This window comes from Carassius auratus, unplaced genomic scaffold (genome assembly GCF_003368295.1).
Source record: "Carassius auratus strain Wakin unplaced genomic scaffold, ASM336829v1 scaf_tig00017499, whole genome shotgun sequence".
In the NCBI taxonomy this organism is placed as follows: Eukaryota; Metazoa; Chordata; class Actinopteri; order Cypriniformes; family Cyprinidae; genus Carassius; species Carassius auratus.
This window is the reverse complement of record NW_020524791.1, coordinates 350,973-363,321: the sequence shown is the minus strand read 5'-3', so window position 1 is coordinate 363,321 and position 12,349 is coordinate 350,973. Positions and strand designations below refer to the sequence as shown.

The window sequence follows — 12,349 nt, the reverse complement described above, 5'->3', positions numbered from 1 at the left end:
AATGCTTTATTATTATTATTTTTTTTTTACTGAGTTTGGTTTTTTTAAAACACTGTTTTAATGCATAAAGCCACGTACTTTCATGTTAAGCGTGCTTTTAGAATGTCCCAATTATTCATCTGTGAATTAATCTGGTCAAGAAGAGTAAACTTCCAGCAGCTAACACCTCTTGATTCAATAAATCAGACAGTCAGTCAAGTTAACAATAAAAACTGCATTATGGTGAAGGCTTTGTAAAACTGTACAGCGTTTTAAGCTTTTTAAACAGCATTCTCCATCCTACACCAACTACGCACACATTTTCTATCATGTCTTTGAAAGACGATCGAACCAATCAGAGTAGGTGTGGGGCGGGGCTGCACGTTTAACCCCGCCCCAGGTGCAGCCCCTCCTCGATCTGCAGGCTGCAGCCGGGTGTACTTGGAATTTCCCCCGAACCCTCCCTGGCATTTACTGTTCCCCCCAGGTTCAGAATCGCTCCTACGCCCCTGGTGCTGACGCATAACACAAAGACTTCACCCACATAGTGGAAAAACCCTGAGATCACGGTTTACCAACAGTGACAAAGCCTCTTTGAAGGTGCTTAAGAAAACATGAATATGAAATAACTGAGAACTGTGAGCCAAAGGTTTTCAGGATTATAGAGATAAATATGAATTCCATATTTGAGACTCTCAGGTGAAGCTGTTTATTTATTAATGTGCAAATACATCTGAAGACTTTTACAGCACTTAAAGATGAATGTTGATGATCAGTTAATGAGGATCTAATTCTTCAGCAGATTAAAGATTGAACATGATTCAACAGGTTCAACATCTGCAAGCAACAGTTATAAATAGCCTACATTTGTTTAAAAACTTTATTATGCATCATAAAAAAGTTGTCATGGCAGGGATAGGCTATACATTGCGCGCTGGTGCCTTTATGGGATGTGCTATATCTAGAAGCAGGAAATATGTAGGGTTAATCTGATCTGTAGATTTCAGCCTCAGTTCTCATTCATTCGTGTGCATTATACATTCGTAGCGTTCGGGACTGGATGAGTAGCCTCACGAATCGTGTATTCCGATCTGGTCCGGTGCTCTGACGATGTTTGTATGTTGGAAAGCCGTCTTCTGAATCAAGAATCATTGAACTTATTTAGATACAAATGTTTTCTTTGCGCTCAGACTGTAATTTCTACAATAAACACAATGTTTGAGTAACATGAATGAATAAAATTATGAAGTACGACCCGTTCTATCCGCAAAGTATGCAGGAACCACGTCACGTCTCCCGAATGGCGATGAATTTTTTTTGCCTCAAAAATAGCTGGACGAAGCCCTTATAACATGAATCATTTTAAGGCATGCCAGCTGTTTGTCAGTCGCTAAATGAATTCTCATTTTATTTCTATTTTATGTTTTTATTGCTGGTCATTTAGAACAGTGAACCATACTGCGTTTAGTTGAAAGTCACTTACCCTTCAAGAATTTACAGTCCAAAGTAAAGTAGCCTAAAGCCTAGATAAATGCAGTTTTTCAGTGCTAATTCCTTTTAAATATTGAATTGTGAAAGTCAGCTTTTTGTATGTAGTAGGCTGAGTTTATACCGAAAGTGAAATTTCATCGACCAGCCAGCAGGAGCATGAGTAGCTACACCACGTTCATCCGGAAAGGCGTGCGTCTAAACTAGGCTATAACTTACAAAATGTCTGAAGCTTTAAATTTAAATATTTTCTGTTTAGATAAAATAATAATTTTGCTATGTCTTTTATTGTTTTACCCTTTTCTAAGTGATGCACTACAAGGTAAGCACAGATTTAATTACTTTCTATATAGGCTAGCTTCCTTCTGATCTAACGCAGCAAACAAAGTAGGCTACTCACAAATGTATAAACAGTTCAAGGTTGTTTTTTTAGGTTATATGTAATGATTGGATATTAGTTACCTATGTAGAAATGTACATTAACCCCGATTAATAGCCTAAATGCTGTAAAAAATATTGTTCATCGTCACCCACGATTACAAACATTATAGGCTTGTATGATCCATATAATGTTGGTCTTATGCTCAGGTCAAATCCTTCAGAATTATTTGATTTCAAAATTACTATGTGTGTTGGAGAACTGCTGCAGGATTTTTTTTTTCTTCTAAACTCTGCTCAAAGTTGCATCGAGATGGTGTAGCCTAACCACAGATTTCCTGGTTTTGCGGTACAAAGAGCATCCGCGAGAGAAATGAAAATATATTCTGAATATTGTGTGGAGAATTTCCCAAACAAAATAGAACTTTAAAGTTTACAATTAAGAAGGCCGTCACTGTTAAAACAGGAGATCACTTCACGCATTCAAGCAGGTTGTGAGCCATGCACAGCTATTTTGCTGACTTGACGAAATGTCGCGTCTAACTGGAACACCAGAACGAACTCACCCCTTTATTTATTTGTATTAAATGTATCTTTTAGTCTCTAAAAGTATGTTACACTATAGAATGAACACATTGATCTGCATTAGTGAGCGTTAGTTCATGAGATCTTGATGACAGGAAGACATTCTTTTGCAAGTATCTTTGCTTGTGGTTTTTTAGCTTCCTGATTTCAGTGTTTTTGTGTTGTGTTATATTCCTAAGGAAATCACCACTTCTGCTACATGTTTTCGGTTTTAACTGTCAAAGCACACATTCCCCTTGGGCACTGGGCTTCTGTGGCTGTCTATAATAACAGACAGGTTGCTTACTACTGTAATAAAGATAAAAAATGGATAAAAGAGAGACGGACTATAGATGAACCAAAGGATTCTAGAGACTGGTACCTCTATCAATTAAACACACTGTCAAACTGCACTGTCTCGCAGTGTTCTGGTGAGTTTCAGGCTTTTCTCTTATTAATTATCAGACTTGTTACAAAACTTATAAAAGGAGTTTAATTATCTTTTCATTCTGTGATTGTAGAGCTCCATGTTCTTCAGAGAATAATTGGTTGTGAACTGGTGAATTTTCCTAATGGAACAGTGACGAGTCTGAGAGCGTTTGATGAATATGGATTTGATGGAGAGGATTTTATTGCCTTTAATTCTTACACTCTGCAGTGGATTGATAAAAACCCCAAAGCCAAAGAAACCAAAATCAAATGGGATCAGCAAACAAAACGAAACCAATTCATAAAGCAATACCTAAACGACTGCATGACCTGGATCTCCACATTAAACAACACAAAAAAGAGTATGTTTTAATCCAATTATTTAATTAGCTCCTGTGGCAGCTTGTAATGTTTAATGAAAATGGCATAGCTGGATCTTCAGGTGAATCAAAAGACTTCTCTATGGTGACATGCATTTATTCTCCATAAGCTCCTGCATAATCAAGCTAGCACTCATCTGTGTCCTCTTGTGAGAGTCACACCTGCATCACATCATCCCATCAACAAATGATGCACTAAACTAAGCCCCACCCTACATTTATTTTCTTCTATCATGTTAACCGTCTTAACATTTTTGTCAAAATATATTGAACCTCATGTTGTTCCTGTCATGTGGATCACAAAAGCAGAGCACAGAAACCACTGGGACAAGCAAATTTTTGTAAATGTTTATTCATTAATTGCATTATTGTTTTCTGCTCAGCTCCACCAGATGTTCGTGTGTTTGCGAGGAAAGCTCCTGATGATCACAGTAAGCTGGTTCTGAGCTGTCTGGCCACTGCTTTCTACCCCAGAGATATTGAGATGAACATCAGATTGAACAAAATTAACACTGAAAACCAAATATCATCTGGAATCAGACCAAATGATGATGGATCCTTTCAGATGAGAGTCAGTGTGGAGATCGACAGAAACCACAAAGGATCTTATGACTGTCAGATCATTCACAGCGGTCTGACAGAACCAGTGACAGTAGACTGGGGTAAATGTCACCAGAAATACAGTTTTAAGTGCACATGAGCAGAATCTTCTACATTTAAAATAATGAAATGTAAATACAAGTAGTCACATTATAATCGCATGATTGCAGTAGAACATGATAATGCTGAAATGGATTAATGTTTCTGGTCATAAATGATGACAGTTAAAGTGTCTCAATTCAGTTCAACAGTTTATAGTATTGATAAAAATCAACATATTTTTTTCATTTATTATTATTTTTCCTTCTGCAGATGGAATATGTAATGACTGTGAAACAGAATTTCTATGGCTGGTTATAGCAGGAGCAACAGTTCTTTTTCTAGTCCTCACTGTAATTAGTTACTGCATCTACAAAAAGAAAAGGTCAAATGGTGAGTTATAAATATTCAAGATAAACAATTTTCATTGTTGTTTTAAGGAAATACTCTATAGGTGAATGGGGTAATAGTTATCCTCATCCCTAGCTGATTTATTATATAAAGAATTTCAAACAATATTTGTAGTCCAAGTTTACTGAAGTTGTAAATATGCAAATTACACAATCTAATTTAATATGCACTAATGTGCATAATTTTCCAGAACTTTCCATAAATCTTTATATTGAATAAAGCCAAGTTCAAAATTATTGACATATTAGAGTCTATTACAGAGGAGATTTTAGATTTATCTGTAAATCCAACCCGATCTCACGGCAATTCGTACATATTTTAGAAGGTCGCTTATTCGTACGAATTCGTACGACCACACTTGTACAATTTCATACGATTTTTGCCAAATCGTATGTATTTTACGAGTTGCACAATTCGTATGAATTTGTACGAATGACCTACACCTAACCCCTCCCCTAAACCTATCCCTTAGACAAATCGTATAAATTTGTACCAATAAGCCACCTCGTAAAATACGTACGAATTGGTCATGAGATAGCGTTGGTAAATCAGACAATACTATCATCAACCAGAAAAAACTTAATTAAATGTGTATTTGTTTTCTTTCCACTATTCTAAAAGAAGACATACTATGAGAAGAAAATATCCCAAAATCTTAAAAATGAAAAACAATGGTTTTGCCAGTAGTTTCTTGGATTAAATATATCATTGTTTAGACATTTTAAACTGTATGAATTAGAGGTGAACAGTTTTGGCAGTATCTTATATATATATATATATATATATATATATATATATATATATATATATATATATATATATATATATATATATATATATATATATTAAGATGTGTAAGTACTGTATACAAGTTTTTAAATAATCTATGTTTTTCTAGTTTACACATACCGTTGCGATGATGGTGATAGGAACCATTCTGAGCAGTTCTCTTATGATGAAGGAGGTTGTGATTAGCTCAACACAGGTATCTCAATATCACATTTACTGTCTTTTGAGCAAAGAGTTGTAAAATCCAAATTCAGTCCAAAGCATTAAAAGGGCACAGAGTACCTATGAAATGACAATGTTATTTCTTTCTGGTTCTGCAAGAAATGTAGTTTTATTTTTTTATTTTTGTTTATAACCTTTGTCACCTTTATTTTAATAAAAATACAGATTCCTATTTAAGTTCCTATTTAATTTACCTATTTATGTTCTTTTATACTTAGTTGAAACACGATGCAGTTTCTTTCATGTTTGAAAGATTCTTGAAATGCTTCAAAGAATCAAAATCACAGCTAAAATGTGTTATACGTGTAACATAATTCTCTGTTTTTTTTTTTTTTTAGGCAAATAGAGGTTGGCGAGAAATGAAAATAAATTAAATGAACCATCTCTGGATTTATAAGAAGGAGATGCAAAGGACTGGTTATTAACAGGTTTCCTTCTCATTTCTGGCATTAGATAGGCATATAAATATCATCTGTTGAGTCAAACAGATCTCACACTATTAAACTTCCAGTGACTTCTAGTTGAAAATTAAGACACAAGAAAATATTTCAAATATGTCACCTTTACCTTTGCAAAATAATCAATTCATCATCTTTGTGGACTAACCCTGTTACTCGATTTTATGGATTTTTTTTAACTTGTCATTAATGAAATGTGCATTTTCTGAAAAATCACTTCATGTCCATTTCAGTAGATTGTTGCATTTGATCTGTTGCTCAAGAGTAGCTACTACTTAAAGCATCCAAATGTGTTACCTCTGTTAGTTTTATATTGTTTGGGTTAAATCTCATCCTAAAGAAGATTTATTTTATTTTAATGTAAAATGTTTATTGTGGCTTCAATTAGTAAGAATGAGCAAGGTACATTATAGGTTTTATATACATTCACACAAACACAGTCGGTTTTCATTAAAGGGATAGTTACCCCAAAAATTAAAATTCTGTCATTGTTTACTCACCTTCATGTTGTTCCAAACCTGTATGATTTTCTTTCTTATCCTGAACACAAAAAATATATATTTTGAAGATCAGGCAGTTTGAGGTTGTCATTGTCTTCCATAGTAGGAAAAAAAAATACTATTGTAGTCAATTGCAGCCACCAAATGTTTGATTACCAACAATCTTCAAAATATATATTTTTTGTTTTCAGCATAAGAAAGCAACTCATACAGGTTTGAAACGAGTAAATGATGACAAAAAAATCCCTTTAATCAAAACTTTTTATCAGGAATTGTGTGTCATGTACTTTATTTTTTACTGGCAATGATACAGTATGAAACATTAATTCAATTAATGTTTTAATCAAATGAAACAAACCCTCTTCCCTTTCATTTTTTGGAGAACAGAGAGCTACAAAACAGAGTTTTATGTTAAAATGAATCATTATTATCAAAGTTATATAATGAAGTTATAGAGGCTGCAGCTCTATAGGGGGAGTCTGTTTGTATAGATTGTATACAGGACAATGGAATCTCATACAACCGGGAAGAGTTTTATTTTTATTTTATTTTTTTCCTAGCCTCTATAACTCCTATATAAGATTATCAAGACTTTAAATAGACTGTTGGAGCACTCAGAATATGATAATAAATGCTACAGTTTTAAATATTCTTTATTTATTATTTGTAGTATTAACTCATGCACCTTTAGAATCTTTACAACTTGTCTTGATTTGATGCGTGTTGATTCTATTTTATTGTTTTATAATATTTTTTCACTTAAAATTAGTTGTTCTTTGTCATTTTTATTTTTGTTGGAATTGTTGTTTTTATATGCTGCAAACTGGACTATGTTATAGAGAATTTGATTGTAACTGTTACAATGACACAAGTCGAAGTCTAAATGATTATTCCTTTATAATATTTATAACTTTTTTATCATGTTACCATGTCTCCTTGCAACATTTTAGAAACATACCACATCCAAATTGGAATTTTACATGCTGCCATCAAAATGTTTTCTTTAATGTTATCTTTAAAGGTAAAATTACCTTAATATACTACAACAATATAATAACTATATAATAAAATAAATAGATTAATTAAGTGGTCTCTTTTTATATTCCTTTATAATTCATTGTAGGCTATTATGTCACCGGTTACAATATTTCTGTAAATCTGAATATTTAGCTTATTACAAGCAATCGTTTTAGACTTTAGATTTTAACTGTTTAAGAACGGACTTGTGTTCTTGCCCATAGATATATACACTAGATGTTGCCTTGGGGTTCTAAGCATGCGTCAAAACCGCCGCGATCTTGGAACAGGGGTCTTGTCATAATTTGTCTCTAAAATGTGAAACACAACTTGTTCAGATTTTTTGCTTTCATTTTCTTGCAGTTATTAAATTAAAATTAAATTAAATTTTGTAATATATATATATATATATATATATATATATATATATATATATATATATATATTATATAGAATATAAATAATTATATTTTTTAATTTGTACATTTTAATAAACTCAAACTTATATATCTTTTTTTTCCGTTTCACTTTCATAATTTATTTCACTTGAACAATAACCTAGCAAATGTCTTCTTTAAAACAAGACCAACCATACAGTAAGTCTATATTCCAAAGCATTCTTGAATTACAACCATTTAAAACTTTGTATTTTTTATTCTTTTATTATGTGTCATTCCTTACCTTTGCAGTAGTCTAAGGTAAGAAGCGATAATTCATTCGAAGTTTACTCAAGTAGAAGAATGTTACTAATAATTTTAGGCTTACTGTTCATTATATTTTGTTATATATCAAAACCTTACATTTTCTCTTGACTTAATGATAAATACATGTCTGACGGTTATTTATTTTTTATTTTCATTTGCTTTTTTGAACATTCCGTTTACAGTATGAAACAGAGTTAGGACACAACAATAATTAAAAAAAATATACACATATAAAGAACAGAGACATAGAACACTTCAACAACTTCATAGCACAAAAAAGTGTTACACTAACAAAAAAGAAAACGATAAAGAAAGGGGGCATTATTTAAACTAAAACGTTGGTGTGTGACCCTAATAAAGCCACAGAAGAAGAAGAAGTGAAAGTGAAAGACCATGGAGTTACTCTGTAGTGTGTTGTAGTTATGGTCTGTTAGTTTGGAAAGCGAGCTGGGTTTAGACCGTCGTGAGACAGATTATACAGATATCAGCGCTGTTGCATGTTACATGTTTGCTTGCAATCTCGCTCATCTGCTCTTACTGTAAAACCGCTGCTTTGTACATACAACGATCTTCTCTCATGTTATGTTTCTGGATACATTTTCTGTCAGACAAAAATAAAGGCTAAAATGGTGTAGTGTTAGCATTTGTCCGCCTTTCTTACCCTTTCATTCCGTGACCGCTAGGAATGTGTTATTTATGGTTTCCTTATTTATCTTCTTCTTCTTTGGTGTTTATTGGCGACGGGACACCTAACTGATTGGTGCATTACCGCCACCGACTGGAATGAAGTGTGGATCAGGATAGAGATTGTAGAATCAGAATCAGAATCAGAAAGAGCTTTATTGCCAAGTATGCTTACGCATACAAGGAATTTGTTTTAGTGACATAAGCTTCCAGTACACAGAGACACCAACACACAGACAAAGAAAAAGACAAAAAGAAAAAAAAAGACAAAAAAGAGAGATTTACAAATTGGCAAATAAATAAGTGTATAAACAATTGTGCTATAAATGATAATGGAATAGGATTGAGTGAGATGCAGGAATGTTCTAGTATGGAGGGTTAACAAATAAATATAAGGATATTGCACATTTATAAGCATAAGTAGGGAACATTTAACTGTTCATGAGGTAGATTGCCTGGGGGAAGAAACTGTTCTTGTGTTCAAAAGTTCAAAGATGGGGTGACTTGGATGTGAGGGATCCAGAGTGATTTTCTGAGCCCTTTTCCTCACTCTGGATGTATACAGGTCTTGAAGGGTGGGCAGAGGAGCACCAATAATCCTTTCAGCAGTCCGAACAGTTCTCTGTAGTCTTCTGATGTCTGATATTGTTGCTGAGCCAAACCAGACAGTTATAGAAGTACACAGTAAAGACTCAATGACGGCTGAGTAGAACTGTTTCAGCAGCTCCTGTGGCAGGTTAAACTTCCTCAGCTGGCGAAGGAAATACAACCTTTGTTGGGCCTTTTTAACAATGGAGTCAATGTGATTGTCCCACTTCAGGTCCTGAGAGATGGTGGTTCCCAGGAATCTGAATGACTCTTCTGCAGTCACAGCGCTGTTCATGATGGTGAGTGGGGAAAGTGCAGGTGGGTTTCTCCTAAAGTCCACGATCATCTCCACTGTTTTGAGCGTGTTCAGCTCCAGGTTGTTAAGACTGCACCAGACAGCTAGATGCTCAACCTCTTGTCTGTAAGCAGACTCATCACCGTCCTGGATGAGGCCGATGACTGTAGTGTCATCTGCAAACTTCAGGAGCTTGACAGAGGGGTCTTTAGAGGTGCAGTCGTTGGTGTACAGGGAGAAGAGCAGAGGGGAGAGAACACATCCCTGAGGGGCGCCAGTGTTGGTGGAGCAGCTGTTTGATGTGAATTTCCCCAGTCTCACTAACTGTTGCCTATCTGTCAGAAAGCTGGTGATCCACCGACAGATAGAGCTAGGAACAGAGAGCTGGGTCAGTTTGGTCTGGAGGGTTGTTGGGATGATGGTGTTGAAAGCCGAACTAAAGCCCACAAATAGGATCCTCACATAAGTCCCTGTTTTGTCCAGATGTTGCAGGATGAAGGGCAATCCCATGTTGATTGTAGGACAAAATAACTGTTGTATTTCATACAATGAAGCAGTATTGACCCGTGGAAAGGTAATGATTTTCAAGATTTGGGTGTGTTGATTAACTTGATGTATGTTTTGATTAGCATTCTGAATCCAATTCAGACATTGTTTTTTCTTTCTCAGATTTTTGTTCAAAATGTTTGTTTGTTTATAAAACTTTGCATTCAAGTGCTGTTAAAAAAGACTGCTTGAAGCTAGAATAAAATTTAGTTTTTGTATTCTCAGATATTCATACAACAAATTATTTTGGGGGCCATGACATTTTCATGAAAAAAAATCATAAATATTGGTGCTGGTTGGAAACTATTTAAAAAAAGTGCAGTTAAAGGTATAATTCATGTACAAACATTAATGCTTAAATAGTAACATAGTAGCAATGCTTAAAGTATGATGTCATGTTCTTTTAAATAAAACAATTATAGCTGCAGTATAAACCTACTAAACTAGTAGTTTACTGAGAGTATACTTCAAAGTGTACTTTCATAATGTGCTACAAGTATTTAACTAGTATAAACTATCAGTTTACCTGTAAGTTCACTTCTAGTATAACTGCAGTACAAACTAAGAACAGATGTAAACTGGTTGTGTTCTCAGTTTACTGCTGTTACACTTAAAGTACTTAAAAGTATACACTTATATACTTCTAGAAGTGGGCCAGTTTAGTCCCAAGTGGTATTGAAATAGTACACTTACAAGTATACTGCTAGTATATTAGTATAATTAGATAAAATATATGCATGTGTCACAGGGCAGGCCAATCAGGCTGCACCCACCCTTAAGACCCGTACCACCCTTGGGGAGTCGGACAGAGGCCAGGCAAGGACGACAGACAAGGCTTCAAGTAACACAGTATTTTATTAAATATATAAAAGGAATCTAAAATGGTGTGTCTTCTGGGCAGGGTCATTCCGTCCTGCGGACCCGACAGAGGCCCACAGAGTGCAATATCAGGGGGTGCTCTGGTAAGTGGCTTTGCTGTCTTCCAATGAGAGCGACAAGTCAGGACTCACAACTGGGAGGAGGCTACTGTAGGACCGTTCAGGTGCGTATTTCTGGTGATGTACTCCCTTCTTCTACAGATGACAGGCAGAGGACTGACAGCTGAGGAGCTCCACTACCAAGCAGTCCGGTAAGTATTCAGGTATGAAATCCTCTGGAAGGGGCTGGCAGACACAGAGCTTACAAGAGAAGTTCACTGCAAAGCAGACAGGTGAATACACAGATACGTAATGCTCTTCTTCAGCAATGACAGACAGAGAACTTACAGCGGGAGGAGCTTTACTGCAAAGCAGTCAGGGGAGTATTTCCAGTATGAAATCCCTCTTCACAATGGGCTGTCAGATAGTACACTCAAATATCTGTAGATTACAACAGTGTTAGCCTCTTCTTACGTCTTAGAACGTGACAGAAAACTCAGGTAAGTAGTGGACACCCGGCGGGTTTAAGTTCACACTTCACACATCAAAACAGTGCATCACATCACTTCATCACTGCAATTCAACACTCAGTGGGAAATACATATATAGATGGCCGTCGCCCATTTTCTGACCTGGCATTCAAGTCAGGGAGTCCCATAAACAAGAGAGAGGATGGAGATCGATTGAACTACTCACAGTCTCTCACAAACGATCTTACTGTCCAGCAATTTCCTCCTTCCGGTTGAGTCGGTGTGCTCTTTCTCCCAAACTCACAATGCTGTGCCCGTTTGCCAGCCCCACTTCCTCTTCTCCACCGCTCACGCTTCCTCCGAGATTCTCAGTGCCCAAACCAAGCCCCGCTTTAGTGCATCCTCTCTCCTTTTATCCTACCCTAATGGCAACGTGTCCCAACGTGCACAGCTGCCGCCGATTTCCGCTGATCACCTCATTCGCGGGGATTTTCCACCTTGACAGCTGGAATTTTGTCACCTCGTGACATGTTTAGTTGTAGATCTGTAAAAAAAAAACAAAACAAAACATAATTTTGTTCAGGTAACATCAATATCAAATTTACTTGTTTTGAATGTACCCCATCTCAGAGTGATTTTGTCGTTACTCTATTAACATTTGTTCGTTGTTGTTGTTTTTTTTTTTTTGTCACATCACTAAATTATTAGTTAGTTACTACTAGCTACTAGCCAGCTACAATAAAGTGATTATTTATTTATTTATCATTTTTGGGCCATTCAAGTTTCTTTTATTAAGTGTCAGTGCCAGCTTGTGGCCACATTTAGGCCAAGTCTGTTTGCTCTGTGGAAGCATTTTAGAGTGATGTGAATGTTCAAAGTGAATTGTGTTTT

General features: G+C 35.5%; 1 protein-coding gene across 1 annotated transcript; it reads left to right on the top strand.

Annotated features, from left to right (window-relative positions):
- Positions 1-1,222: 1,222 nt before the first annotated feature.
- Positions 1,223-11,985, top strand: LOC113075697 (zinc-alpha-2-glycoprotein-like). The gene is made up of 7 exons (XM_026248378.1): positions 1,223-1,250; positions 2,610-2,840; positions 2,931-3,200; positions 3,602-3,880; positions 10,820-10,920; positions 11,064-11,200; positions 11,784-11,985. The coding sequence occupies exons 1-7, from the start codon at positions 1,223-1,225 to the stop codon at positions 11,983-11,985; spliced, it is 1,248 nt and encodes a 415-aa protein (XP_026104163.1).
- The last annotated feature ends 364 nt before the right edge of the window (positions 11,986-12,349 follow it).